This window comes from Crinia signifera, chromosome 6 (genome assembly GCF_055691185.1).
Source record: "Crinia signifera chromosome 6, ASM5569118v1, whole genome shotgun sequence".
Taxonomy (NCBI): Eukaryota; Metazoa; Chordata; class Amphibia; order Anura; family Myobatrachidae; genus Crinia; species Crinia signifera.
Window position 1 is genome coordinate 285,192,500 of NC_139222.1, and position 15,952 is coordinate 285,208,451.

Below are 15,952 nucleotides of genomic sequence, written 5' to 3' on the forward strand. Positions count from 1 at the left end.
TTCATACAGGAGCAGGGCCAGCGATAAACCACGGAAATGACGGCGATTTCAGCTTTATGACCCTCAGCAGATCTCATATCGGGCACAATGTATCACAGAGTGTAATGCAGTAAGGTTCAGTTACAGCTGCGGCACAATATATCACAGAGTGTAATGCAGAAAGGGACAGTTACAGCTGCGGCACAATGTATCACAGAGTGTAATGCAGAAAGGGACAGTTACAGCTGCGGCACAATGTATCACAGAGTGTAATGCAGTAAGGGTCAGTTACAGCTGCGGCACAATGTATCACAGAGTGTAATGCAGTAAGGGACAGTTACAGCTGCGGCACAATGTATCACAGAGTGTAATGCAGTAAGGGTCAGTTACAGCTGCGGCACAATGTATCACAGAGTGTAATGCAGTAAGGGACAGTTACAGCTGCGGCACAATGTATCACCGAGTGTAATGCAGTAAGGGACAGTTACAGCTGCGGCACAATGTATCACCGAGTGTAATGCAGTAAGGGACAGTTACAGCTGCGGCACAATGTATCACAGAGTGTAATGCAGTAAGGGTCAGTTACAGCTGCGGCACAATGTATCACAGAGTGTAATGCAGAAAGGGACAGTTACAGCTGCGGCACAATGTATCACAGAGTGTAATGCAGTAAGGGTCAGTTACAGCTGCGGCACAATGTATCACAGAGTGTAATGCAGAAAGGGACAGTTACAGCTGCGGCACAATGTATCACAGAGTGTAATGCAGTAAGGGTCAGTTACAGCTGCGGCACAATGTATCACAGAGTGTAATGCAGAAAGGGACAGTTACAGCTGCGGCACAATGTATCACAGAGTGTAATGCAGTAAGGGACAGTTACAGCTGCGGCGCAATGTATCACAGAGTGTAATGCAGTAAGGGTCAGTTACAGCTGCGGCGCAATGTATCACAGAGTGTAATGCAGTAAGGGTCAGTTACAGCTGCGGCGCAATGTATCACAGAGTGTAATGCAGTAAGGGTCAGTTACAGCTGCGGCGCAATGTATCACAGAGTGTAATGCAGTAAGGGTCAGTTACAGCTGCGGCACAATGTATCACAGAGTGTAATGCAGTAAGGGTCAGTTACAGCTGCGGCACAATGTATCACAGAGTGTAATGCAGTAAGGGTCAGTTACAGCTGCGGCACAATGTATCACAGAGTGTAATGCAGTAAGGGTCAGTTACAGCTGCGGCACAATGTATCACAGAGTGTAATGCAGTAAGGGACAGTTACAGCTGCGGCACAATGTATCACAGAGTGTAATGCAGTAAGGGACAGTTACAGCTGCGGCACAATGTATCACAGAGTGTAATGCAGTAAGGGTCAGTTACAGCTGCGGCACAATGTATCACAGAGTGTAATGCAGTAAGGGTCAGTTACAGCTGCGGCACAATGTATCACAGAGTGTAATGCAGTAAGGGACAGTTACAGCTGCGGCACAATGTATCACAGAGTGTAATGCAGTAAGGGTCAGTTACAGCTGCGGCACAATGTATCACAGAGTGTAATGCAGTAAGGGACAGTTACAGCTGCGGCACAATGTATCACAGAGTGTAATGCAGTAAGGGTCAGTTACAGCTGCGGCACAATGTATCACAGAGTGTAATGCAGTAAGGGACAGTTACAGCTGCGGCACAATGTATCACAGAGTGTAATGCAGTAAGGGTCAGTTACAGCTGCGGCACAATGTATCACAGAGTGTAATGCAGTAAGGGTCAGTTACAGCTGCGGCACAATGTATCACAGAGTGTAATGCAGTAAGGGACAGTTACAGCTGCGGCACAATGTATCACAGAGTGTAATGCAGTAAGGGACAGTTACAGCTGCGGCACAATGTATCACAGAGTGTAATGCAGTAAGGGACAGTTACAGCTGCGGCACAATGTATCACAGAGTGTAATGCAGTAAGGGTCAGTTACAGCTGCGGCACAATGTATCACAGAGTGTAATGCAGTAAGGGTCAGTTACAGCTGCGGCACAATGTATCACAGAGTGTAATGCAGTAAGGGTCAGTTACAGCTGCGGCACAATGTATCACAGAGTGTAATGCAGTAAGGGTCAGTTACAGCTGCGGCACAATGTATCACAGAGTGTAATGCAGTAAGGGTCAGTTACAGCTGCGGCACAATGTATCACAGAGTGTAATGCAGTAAGGGTCAGTTACAGCTGCGGCACAATGTATCACAGAGTGTAATGCAGTAAGGGACAGTTACAGCTGCGGCACAATGTATCACAGAGTGTAATGCAGTAAGGGACAGTTACAGCTGCGGCACAATGTATCACAGAGTGTAATGCAGTAAGGGTCAGTTACAGCTGCGGCACAATGTATCACAGAGTGTAATGCAGTAAGGGTCAGTTACAGCTGCGGCACAATGTATCACAGAGTGTAATGCAGTAAGGGACAGTTACAGCTGCGGCACAATGTATCACAGAGTGTAATGCAGTAAGGGACAGTTACAGCTGCGGCACAATGTATCACAGAGTGTAATGCAGTAAGGGACAGTTACAGCTGCGGCACAATGTATCACAGAGTGTAATGCAGTAAGGGACAGTTACAGCTGCGGCACAATGTATCACAGAGTGTAATGCGGTAAGGGTCAGTTACAGCTGCGGCACAATGTATCACAGAGTGTAATGCGGTAAGGGTCAGTTACAGCTGCGGCACAATGTATCACAGAGTGTAATGCGGTAAGGGTCAGTTACAGCTGCGGCACAATGTATCACAGAGTGTAATGCGGTAAGGGACAGTTACAGCTGCGGCACAATGTATCACAGAGTGTAATGCGGTAAGGGTCAGTTACAGCTGCGGCACAATGTATCACAGAGTGTAATGCAGTAAGGGACAGTTACAGCTGCGGCACAATGTATCACAGAGTGTAATGCAGTAAGGGACAGTTACAGCTGCGGCACAATGTATCACAGAGTGTAATGCAGTAAGGGTCAGTTACAGCTGCGGCACAATGTATCACAGAGTGTAATGCAGTAAGGGTCAGTTACAGCTGCGGCACAATGTATCACAGAGTGTAATGCGGTAAGGGTCAGTTACAGCTGCGGCACAATGTATCACAGAGTGTAATGCGGTAAGGGTCAGTTACAGCTGCGGCACAATGTATCACAGAGTGTAATGCAGTAAGGGTCAGTTACAGCTGCGGCACAATGTATCACAGAGTGTAATGCAGTAAGGGTCAGTTACAGCTGCGGCACAATGTATCACAGAGTGTAATGCAGTAAGGGTCAGTTACAGCTGCGGCACAATGTATCACAGAGTGTAATGCAGTAAGGGACAGTTACAGCTGCGGCACAATGTATCACAGAGTGTAATGCAGTAAGGGTCAGTTACAGCTGCGGCACAATGTATCACAGAGTGTAATGCAGTAAGGGTCAGTTACAGCTGCGGCACAATGTATCACAGAGTGTAATGCAGTAAGGGACAGTTACAGCTGCGGCACAATGTATCACAGAGTGTAATGCAGTAAGGGACAGTTACAGCTGCGGCACAATGTATCACAGAGTGTAATGCAGTAAGGGTCAGTTACAGCTGCGGCACAATGTATCACAGAGTGTAATGCAGTAAGGGTCAGTTACAGCTGCGGCACAATGTATCACAGAGTGTAATGCAGTAAGGGTCAGTTACAGCTGTGGCACAATGTATCACAGAGTGTAATGCAGTAAGGGTCAGTTACAGCTGCGGCACAATGTATCACAGAGTGTAATGCAGTAAGGGTCAGTTACAGCTGCGGCACAATGTATCACAGAGTGTAATGCAGTAAGGGTCAGTTACAGCTGCGGCACAATGTATCACAGAGTGTAATGCAGTAAGGGTCAGTTACAGCTGCGGCACAATGTATCACAGAGTGTAATGCAGTAAGGGTCAGTTACAGCTGCGGCACAATGTATCACAGAGTGTAATGCAGTAAGGGACAGTTACAGCTGCGGCACAATGTATCACAGAGTGTAATGCAGTAAGGGTCAGTTACAGCTGCGGCACAATGTATCACAGAGTGTAATGCAGTAAGGGTCAGTTACAGCTGCGGCACAATGTATCACAGAGTGTAATGCAGTAAGGGACAGTTACAGCTGCGGCACAATGTATCACAGAGTGTAATGCAGTAAGGGTCAGTTACAGCTGCGGCACAATGTATCACAGAGTGTAATGCAGTAAGGGTCAGTTACAGCTGCGGCACAATGTATCACAGAGTGTAATGCAGTAAGGGACAGTTACAGCTGCGGCACAATGTATCACAGAGTGTAATGCAGTAAGGGTCAGTTACAGCTGCGGCACAATGTATCACAGAGTGTAATGCAGTAAGGGTCAGTTACAGCTGCGGCACAATGTATCACAGAGTGTAATGCAGTAAGGGACAGTTACAGCTGCGGCACAATGTATCACAGAGTGTAATGCAGTAAGGGACAGTTACAGCTGCGGCACAATGTATCACAGAGTGTAATGCAGTAAGGGTCAGTTACAGCTGCGGCACAACATTGTTGCGTATCAACAGCATCTAGTTTGACCCCAAAAGGTTGAAAGGCACCAGGTCAAAATTAACAAAAATGTCGACATGGTAAATATCAACATTGACAAAAGGTCAACGGTGTCTAATTCGACAGTCAAACGGTCGACCACTATTGGTAGACATGCCAAAAAAGGTCAACGTGGTCAAAAGGTCTAAACAAGCAAAAGGTCGACATGAGGTTTTTGGGGGTGTCGCCTTGCTTTGGGCACGGTGCCTTGCTTTGGGCGCGGTGCCTCACTGCACGCAGAACACTATTCTGTTCCCCTTCCGTTTACAGTAGGAACAAGTATCTTTTTAAAAAAAAAAAAATCTTGAAAAACTTATATTGACATTTTTCATGTCGACCTTTCCCATGTTGACCGTTTTGCTTATGTCAACATTTTGACCATGCCGACCTAATGCATGTTGACCCCTTTGGTCTGTCGACCTTTTGACTGTCGTCCAATAATGGCCTCCTTTTTCTACTTTTTGACTGTCAACCTTATAAACACATCCCAGGGAAAAAGGTTACCATGAGTTTTTCGCAGGTTTTATTTGTGTCGACACCCATTGACCTGGACCCCCAATTATTGGAGCGTGTACCCTCGCAGGGCTCGCTTCGGTCACCATGCTTCGTAAAATGACAATTTCTTTATCTAGATAATTTTAATAATCCCACAATCGAAAGATGTTAGAATACTTCTGTCCTCCCGATCCTCCCGCCTCACCAGCTGCTAATGTGCTATGGGTACTATGGGTAAATCCAAAACCTGCACAAGCAGTGACCTGCTTTCCTGCTGCCCGAGATCTGCCACCGTTACCCCTCCACCTGGTGCACTTTGTCCTCGCTGCTACAGCTGCACAGCAATATTCTCCTGTTTTAAGTTAAAATTCCAGGCGATAAAGACGGCGAATGTGACAGTAACCAAATAGTTTCAAACATTTTTATTTATATTGTTGCATTTTAAATTGGCGCCTTTCCCCAGCCTGTTAATTGCACCGGGTGATTGATGGCGGTGGATGTCCTAAGACGCCTGTATGCACCTGCTCACTCCCAGCAGTCACCCCACCGACTGCACCAGATAGACTGCGATGACAGCAGCGACGGGTAGCTGGGGGTCCTGGGATGGAACCTGCGGGGATTCAGCACAGATGCACAGAGGAGTTATTACTGGCGGTGACACAGGAAGGATGCATGGGAGAGGAAGTACTGTCATACGGTGGTAATAACACCTGAGAGTGTCATTGCCGATGCCGGATTGCTGCTTCTATCGCTGAGCTACATAAATATTCATTGATTACACATCTGTCACCTGTAGCACATAAATATATCCGAGATGACGCCAGCCACCTGCAGCACAGAGATTTCAGCATGTTACCGCCGCGCTGTCACCGGGAGACCGTCAGAAACATGTTCTGGCGACTGCTCTGCGGCGAGACATTTCCCATAACTGTATTCATTAATACTTCAGAATATATTTGGTCACAGAGATATAACTATAAGGAGATTTCTTCTTTATCCACAACATGTCTTCAGTTCAAGCTGAAAGCAACATTTTTTTATTTAATGAGATTTCTATGATCCCTGCTCCCGGTGTGGTCACCATAGGGGGTCTGGGGATTGGGGGAAGTCTACGGCTGTCTGCTCCCAAATAAGCAATGCGAATCGGGCTGGGAGGTGAAAGCTCTATCTGTCTGACATATCAGGCTTTACCCAGACGTGTGTCACCGCACAGCAGCCTGGCCAAGGACGCCCCCAGATATTCTGTATGGGAATCACCCCATAATCCAAAGATACATGTGTGTGTGTGTTTTAGTAAACCACAGGTCACAGAAGGTATTTTACAAACAGGGTGTGATTTCCTTCACAGACCAGTTCCAGGACCCCTAAGACTAACCACTTTCAGGCCTTTCACCTGGCCAGCTTGTCTAGCATCAGGAGCAATGTCTCTGAAGGGCATTTTAAAACCAGCTGCCAAGTGTTTGCAATCAGGCATGCTTTAGACTTGACCACACCTATTTCCTGCACTGGATTCAATGCAACCATTTCCTGCGGTTCTATCCCTGTCAGGTATGTTCCTGCTGGCCCTGTCACAGTGTATCATCTCTATACAGTATATCCGGCCAATTTAAAAGCTCTATCAGCGTCCTCGTCCTCCTCACTACCCCTATCAGTGGGGGAACCTCATAACTCTGTCTTGGGGTCTAATTCAGACCTGATCGCAGGGCACATTTTGTTATTAAATGGGCGAAACCATGCTGCACTGCAGGTGGGGCAGGTGTAACATGTGCAGAGAGAGTTAAGGTGCCCATACACGGTACAATGGTCCTGTGCGATGCACCATGCGATGCGATCCAGTTCAAAACACACAGGGAATATTGTACCGTGTATGGGCATCTTTTGATTTGGGTGAGTTAATTTGTTTCTGTGCAGGGGGAATAATGGCTGCTTTATTCTTACACTGCAATTTACATTTCAGTTTGAACCAACCCCACCCAAATCTAACTCCCTCTGCACATGTTACATCTGCCCCACCTGCAGTGCAGTATGAGTTTGTCCATTTAGAAATCAAATTTGGCCTGCGATCAAGTCTGAATTAGGCCCTTTGGTCCTCTGCTTTTCTCAGTCTATACCACATCTCTTGGAAAACGAATCATCTCTTTCGGATTTCAGTATCGTCTGTACACAGAGTATACTCCCGTCTACCTCTTCTCCCCGGACCTATCCCCATCTGTATCGGGCCGTGTCACTGATACCTTTCTGACGTTTCATCTTGGATGTCATCTCGCCACCTCTAACTGAATATTTCTAAAATAGGACCGGTGGGCCCTCACTGGCAACATGCATGTCATGGTGTGGCACAGCGTCGGCAAAGATGTAGACACATCTGTATTTCTGTCTGTTATTACCCAGTTTTCTTCTGTTACTGTTGTTTCCAATTGTAAAACGACTGTATTATGTATAAATATAGAAATGCTTTATATTATGTGTCTACTGCGGTAAGTGACCTTCCTGTGTCTGTCTGTTGCAGCTGACGTCTGGGGGGCGGCCGCACTATTACGTCTCGTACAGGAGAGAACCGTTTGTACAGATGAAGCTTCCCAAGTACGCGTTACCCAAGGTACAGTGACCTCACTTCATTCTCCAGCTCACACACAGCATAGGACTATACAGGTGGAGCCACGCTCATTAGAGTGGCTCTTGGCGCACAATACAGTGCGGCCTGGTATGAATGAGGCATGCCCGCATGGGAGACACTTGGTGCATGGACCCAACCTTGCGGCCGGTGGGTGAGAGGGGTCGGGGGGTGGCGGGCAGGGGTACCCGCCCATGGGAACCCCCGTTGAGCTTACTTGCTCTCGGCTTGCGCATGATGCAGTGATGTAGCATAACGAGCTTCACGACCCTTTCTGGATGCTGCACTGCCCTCCCGCCATTCCCAGGCGCCACCCATCATTCCGACCACCGACCCCATAGTCCAGCGTGTGACTCTGATACCGGTGTCTGGTCATCATGGTGTCATCGGATTAAAGACTTGCAATTTTAAAGAATGTGGGACAATATAGTACACTGATCTCATGTGTTGGCCAATGTATGGGGTATAAGGTAATCCTTTCCTGTAAGGCCACACCCCTTCCAGCAAGGCCACGCCCCATGCAGTGAGGCCACGTCCCTCTTTTGCTTTCGCACCTATGCCACGTATAATTTATTTCTTTGTAAATTCAGAAATTTGGAACTGGGACCACTCATTAGCATCTGGTTTCACCTGTGGTGGCGGGGACCCAGCGAGGTGCCAGCATCAGTAAGTGCATACACACTGAACGGGGCCCGCTTGGCCGCTGTGGGTGGGCCCAGCCTTACAAGCTGTGTTTGCAAAATGACAGTTTGGTGCTGGTTGGTTGTTACATGGGGCCCAATTCAGACCATATCGTTCTGCGAAAAGCATTGTCCAGAGGTCAATTTTACTTGTGTCAACATCTATCTTTTGTCGTTGCCGACCTAGTAAATGTCAATACAGTATTTGCCGAGCATTGCCAGCTGGGTCATCCTATGATTCTGTGAATACGGCATTGCTGGAATTAGCAATATGTGGCGGAGGGTCCTGCTTAGATTATATACCTGCCGTCCCCCACAGCCCTACTTAGACTATCATTCCTGTTGTATTATCTAATCCCAACCACCTGGAAGTATGATTAACACGTAGGGAGAACCCCTCACACCTGCCGGGTCACAGCGCGCACCTTTGTTCTGTCATTTATCAGCAGCAGAACCTGCCAGTGTTTCTTTGTGCTGTTCCTCCTGTCATCCATCACCCGCCGTTACTGAGGGAAGTATGTAGAGATTCCTCTGTATTACACATGCGCTTCTCCCACAGGACGGACGTTCTAATTAATCTAACCGTCAGGCCGACCTGTGTCATGGAAGACGGTTTTCCCGTCCGCACGGCTCCTCTGGAAATAATAATTAAATCTGGCTGCTGAGCTGAGGCGTTGAGACAATGTAGTCGCTCACCAAGGAAGGGTTTCGAAGGCTTCCATCTTCTCTCTCATTCGTTCATTAGCTGCGCTGGTCAGGCACCGGGTAGTGTATACGTTCTTGCTGTGGCGTTGTTAATCTGTTCCCTATAGATGGACTGCGCTTCTTGTAGGCCAAGATCTACCGTCCGGTAAACCCCCAAAGTGTGATGGGACAGGATGGGGTTATGTGTGAATAACACGGTCTGCATGGTGGGTGATGGCGTGAAGCGGCGCGATGGCGTAGTTAATCTAAGTCGGCATTTCTCAACATTTCATTTTTTACAAACTAAGTTCTGTATATTTATTATTTACCCTGTAATGTATGTAAATATACGGATTCAGTATGAAATCCCAACGGTCAAAATACCGATATTTAAAATCCCAACAAGGTCAAAATACCGACATATAGAATGTAGACAGGTGAAAAAGTCAACATGACTATCGGTCGACAGGTCGCAAGGTTTTTACTGTTTTTTTACCCGAGTATCGACATAGGGCAGTATTCAATGAGGCTGATTCGCCATGTTTTATGGCGATTTTGTGCTATTTTCGTGCTGTAAGGCGATTTTTTTTGACTAAAACGGTGAATCACCCTATTCAATGACCAGATGGCGAATACATTTCAAGGTTTTTATCGCCATGGTTCACCGAGTAGTAATCGCTATCTTTTTATGGTGAAGTGGAAGGTGAACTTTTAAAATAAAGGGTTTTGTTTTTTACATTTGGTGTAAAAAAAATCAGGAATTTTATTCTGAGGAGGGGCATGCTATTTGTATTCATGTGCTGTAAGCACATTAATATATATTTACCATATATACTCGAGTATAACCCTACTTTTTCAGAACATTTTTTATGCTGAAAAATCCCCCCTCGGCTTATACTAGAGTGAGGGTCCCACTTGAGTCAATACGTTTTCCCAGTTTTTTTTAGTTGTAAAATTAGGTGCCTCGGCTTATATTTGGGTCGACTTATACTCGAGTATATACGGTAATTAAAAAAAATATATATATATATATATCTCTTATATATTTGGCTATATCTGTCACTCAAAGTGTGTCTGAAGCTGTAACGCTGGGTGGAGCCTCTGACTCACATGACAGACAACCAGCCCTTTCCATGTTACACAGCAAAGACACAGCTACTCACCAGACACACCAGGTGAGCGCCCCGCCCCTCCATACCTCCCAACATGACCCTCTCCAGGAGGGACAGAATGCTCTGTTTGTGGACTTCCATCTTAATATATGATTGTCATCACCTGTTTTAAACAGGGTAATTGATAAGAAAGGTGTTTAAGCACAGGTGATGGTAATCCATAAATTAAGAAGAAAGTCCAGAAACAGAGCAATGCGTCCCTCCCCCCCCCCCCCCCCCCCCATTCACGGCAACCCCACGATTAAATGGCACATGCAAAACACTGACATGGCTATGGTCGACAATGAAAAAGGTTGACATGAGTTTTTGAAGATTTATTTTTCACTTATTCAATGTTTTCATATTCATTCTCATGTGTCGACATGGACACCAATGAAGTGCCACCCTTATGTCAACATTTACATGTGTTGACCTTTCTGTGTTGATTTTTTCTTGTGGCGATTCGCGGCACCCCCCGGCGACCCCCCTCCTGCGATTCGTGGCACCCCGCGACCCCCCCTCCCACGATTTGTGCCAACCCCCCAGGCCCCCCCTTCCTCGCGGTACCCCCCACCCCCCGCGACCCCCCCTACCGCGATCCCCCCTGTCATTGCGGCAACCCCCCACCCCTGTGACCCACCCTCCACGATTCACTGCAACCCCCCGCGTCCCCCCTCCCACGATTCGCGGCACCCACACCCCCCCGCGACCCCCCCTCCCGCAATTTACGGCATCCACCCACGACCCCTCCTCCCGTGATTCGCGGACACACCTCACCTCCTCCCTCCCCCCCCACCCCCGCTCGCGATTCACGGCAACCCCAGGATTAAATGGCACATGCAAAACACTGACACGGCTATGGTCGACAATGAAAAAGGTTGACATGAGTTTTTGAAGATTTATTTTTCTTTTTTTAATGTTTTCATATTCATTCTCATGTGTCGACATGGACACCAATGAAGTGCCACACTTATGTCAACATTTACATGTGTTGACCTTTATGTGTTGATTTTTTCTTGTAGCAATTTTTTTACAGTGACAACTATGTGCGCGTCAACCTACACATCATCAACCAATTCTTTGTATAATATATAACACCTGTTCTGTTTTACTGTAGGTGTTTTAAGTCAGATCTTTTACTGCTACTATTACTGTTTATGTAAATGCATTCTGAAGGACAGCAACATCCTACCATCCTTCTACAAGAATATATAACCAACTAGGTCATTCATCGTGCTCCGTGCCCCCCCCTCCCGCAATTCACGGACCCCCCGCGCACCCTCCCCCACGATTCACGCCCCCCTCCCACGATTCACGTCACCCCCCGCACACCCCCCCTCCCTCAATTCGCAAACCCCCCTCCGGCAATTCACGCCCCCTCCCACGCTTTGCGGACCCCCGCCCTCTCCCGCGATTCGCGGACACCTGCGCCCCCTCCCTCCCTTGATTCACGGCACCCCCTACGCCCCTCCCACAATTCACGGCACCCCTAAGCCCCTCTTTAGTCCCCCGTATACTCACACACCCTTATCACTACCCAGCTTCCTGCTCTCCTGAACCGTAACTTCCACCACTGGGGAGTCGCTGACGCTGTTTTGGCCACATGCCCCTATCATGCCTCATAGCCCAGCCTCCTGCTCTCATGTACCCTAACTCCCACCCAGTAGGAGGAGACACTGACTCAGGGCCACCATCCTGTACACCTGTACTGCCACACTGGACCCTCACCCACTGGCAGAAGCTGCCCAGTATCTCCCACCCTCCTCTTTAGTCCCCCTTATGTCCACACACCCCTATCACTACCCAGCCTCCTGTTTTCCTGTGTCGTGACCTCCGCCAGTGGGAAGCCGCTGACCCAAAAACACCCTACTATACTATTGCACGCACACACACCTAAACAACATGCACACACAGCCCCCCCCCCACACCCACAAATGTCACTGTACCATCCACACTATCAATGTACATCTTACTCTGTAACCGCTTTTTAATTAAACAAAACAATACACCCACCTTCCAAATCATATGCTCTCTATTTAACACATTTCACCTATAACTCAAGTTGCAATACAGGCATCTTTCATACAATTCTAACCATCTTTCTCATATACAAATGTTCACAAATTAAGGGGGCGCAGCCCCTTACGACGGTGTGAAGAGCGCCCGTAGGGCGCGATGAATCACCTAGTATATATATATATATATATATATATATATATATATATATATATATATATATATATATATATATATATATTTTTTTTTTTACACAGAGCAGCCAGCAGGGGGCCGGGACCGAGCCGCTCATTAGATATTCATATATTCACTGCACCCGATCATTACATATGCACGATCGGGTGTAGTGAATACCTGGTCCCCTGTTGGCTATCCCGGGGGGCAGCCTGTGCTGCCTGGCTCCCGGGGAGCCCACCTCCCCCACACAAACGTTCTGGGGCAGGCAGGGAGACTTCCATCTTCCTGCCTGCCGCAGTCCTCAGGCTCCCTGCGCCATCCGCCGCAGGAGTTAAAATTCGCCGGTCAGGGGCAGTGAGCCCCTGATTCATTGAATACTGGAGCCGGCGAAGCTCCGGAACGTGGCGGGCAGTGGCGAATGTGAAGCGAATCCTAAACAGGATTCGCTGCACATCGTCAATAATTCTCATTGAATACTGCCCATAATCGACATGGACACATTTTTAAGTCAATCGCAGCCCCTCGCATCGCTTGCAAAGCTTCGGGCACGGTGCCTCGCTGCACTCCGCACACTATTTTATTCTCTCACCGCGCCCTAGTGGATGGTAGGGCATGAAATACCACCTGTCGGCTCAAAAAACAGTGAAAAAACCCATGTCGACCTTGCGACCTGTCGACTTTTACACCTGTCTACATTCTATATGTCAGTATTTTGACCTTGACAGGATTTTAAATGTCGGTATTCTGACATTGTCAGGATTTTGACCGTCGGTCAATGGTTGTCGGTATTTTGACCGTTGTGATTTTGACTGCAAATATACAGATGGCGCCGGCCTAGTCTTTGCAGGGTCTGGAAAAAGTATCAACAGCCCCCGCCAGTAGCGCGTGCGCAAGAGACTTGCCCCGGGTCCCCACCATCACCGCTGGTCCCCCTCGTCTGGGTTCCTGGGCCCGGGAAATTCAAAAAGACCCTTTCACATCGCACAAAGACCCAGGTCGAGCCAGCAACAACCAAATTATTTTTGTTATGTGAAAGCGGTACTGTAAATGTATGATGCCCTGGTTAGGATACCAACATTTTCGGAGGCATCCAGCATCTAGATAGACAGTGAATGCATGTGTACGGCTGCACATCCGTCGCACCCGATCGAAAATACCCAAAACCTACTACAGCAGGCTCAGCATCAAACGAATTTCACACTCGCCAAAAGTAGCCTCGAATTTGGCAGCTGCAATGAATACAGGAATAACCGGCCTGCTACTGATGTCACACACCCTCCCCTAATACAGCCATACTGTATCCGGCCTGCTACTGATGTCACACACCCTCCCCTAATACAGCCATACTGTATCCGACCTGCTACTGATGTCACACACCCTCCCCTAATACAGCCATACTGTATCTGGCCTGCTACTGATGTCACACACCCTCCCCTAATACAGCCATACTGTATCCGGCCTGCTACTGATGTCACACGCCCTCCCCTAATACAGCCATACTGTATCCGGCCTGCTACTGATGTCACACACCCTCCCCTAATACAGCCATACTGTATCTGGCCTGCTGCTGATGTCACACGCCCTCCCCTAATACAGCCATACTGTATCTGGCCTGCTACTGGTGTCACACGCCCTCCCCTAATACAGCCATACTGTATCCGGCCTGCTGCTGATGTCACACGCCCTCCCCTAATACAGCCATACTGTATCCGGCCTGCTACTGATGTCACACACCCTCCCCTAATACAGCCATATTGTATCCGGCCGTCTACTGATGTCACACACCCTCCCCTAATACAGCCATACTGTATCTGGCGTGCTACTGATGTCACACATCCTCCCCTAATACAGCCATACTGTATCTGGCCTGCTACTGATGTCACACACCCTCCCCTAATACAGCCATACTGTATCCGGCCTGCTACTGATGTCACACACCCTCCCCTAATACAGCCATACTATATCCGGCCTGCTACTGATGTCACACACCCTCCCCTAATACAGCCATACTTTATCCGGCCTGCTACTGATGTCACACACCCTCCCCTAATACAGCCACACTGTATCCGGCCTGCTACTGATGTCACACACCCTCTCCTAATACAGCCACACTGTATCCGGCCTGCTACTGATGTCACACGCCCTCCCCTAATACAGCCACACTGTATCCGGCCTGCTACTGATGTCACACGCCCTCCCCTAATACAGGCACACTGTATCCGGCCTGCTACTGATGTCACACGCCCTCCCCTTATACAGCCATACTGTATCCGGCCTGCTACTGATGTCACACTCCCTCCCCTAATACAGCCATATTGTATCCGGCCTGCTACTGATGTCACACACCCTCCCCTAATACAGCCATACTGTATCCGGCCTGCTACTGATGTCACACGCCCTCCCCTAATACAGCCATACTGTATCCGGCCTGCTACTGATGTCACACACCCTCCCCTAATACAGCCATACTGTATCCGGCCTGCTACTGATGTCACACACCCTCCCCTAATACAGCCATACTGTATCCGGCCTGCTACTGATGTCACACGCCCTCCCCTAATACAGCCACACTGTATCCGGCCTGCTACTGATGTCACACGCCCTCCCCTAATACAGCCACACTGTATCCGGCCTGCTACTGATGTCACACGCCCTCCCCTAATACAGCCACACTGTATCCGGCCTGCTACTGATGTCACACGCCCTCCCCTAATACAGCCACAATGTATCCGGCCTGCTACTGATGTCACACACCCTCCCCTAATACAGCCATACTGTATCCGGCCTGCTACTGATGTCACACACCCTCCCCTAATACAGCCATACTGTATCCGGCCTGCTACTGATGTCACACACCCTCCCCTAATACAGCCATACTGTATCCGGCCTGCTACTGATGTCACACACCCTCCTCTAATACAGCCATACTGTATCCGACCTGCTACTGATGTCACACACCCTCCCCTAATACAGCCATACTGTATCCGGCCTGCTACTGATGTCACACACCCTCCCCTAATACAGCCATACTGTATCTGGCCTGCTACTGATGTCACACACCCTCCCCTAATACAGCCATACTGTATCCGGCCTGCTACTGATGTCACACACCCTCCCCTAATACAGCCATACTGTATCCGGCCTGCTACTGATGTCACACACCCTCCCCTAATACAGCCATAATGTATCCGGCCTGCTACTGATGTCACACACCCTCCCCTAATACAGCCATACTGTATCCGGCCTGCTACTGATGTCACACATCCTCCCCTTACAGGCTTTGACACGCCTGCATTTTTCCTTGCCACTTTTTTTTGTGTACAGGGCAAATACTGGCTGCTTTATTTTTACACTGCACCAAAATCTAATTCTCTCTTCACCTGTTACATCTTCCCCACCTGCAGCACAGCACGGTGTTTCCCAGTTGTGCGCTTTTTTTTCCCTTTGCTAACGCATCTGAATCAGAACCTACATCCTCTGTTTCCCCTGAATTCATTTCCCCCTCATTCTATAAGTCTGAAAGTGACGTTCCCATCGTCTCCTGCACGTTTGCCATTTACTGTAAGAAAACAGCTTGATACATGTGGATTTGTAGA

At 48.3% G+C, this 15,952-nt stretch overlaps 1 protein-coding gene across 5 annotated transcripts in view; it reads left to right on the plus strand.

The window, feature by feature from the left end:
* Positions 1-15,952, plus strand: part of SORCS1 (sortilin related VPS10 domain containing receptor 1) — a 501,652-nt gene that overhangs the window by 353,119 nt on the left and 132,581 nt on the right. For all 5 annotated transcript variants that reach the window (XM_083149856.1, XM_083149858.1, XM_083149860.1 and 2 more), the window contains exon 8: positions 7,544-7,633. In XM_083149856.1, coding sequence (XP_083005982.1) covers positions 7,544-7,633 — 90 coding nt within the window. The remainder of the gene's footprint in view (positions 1-7,543; positions 7,634-15,952) is intronic.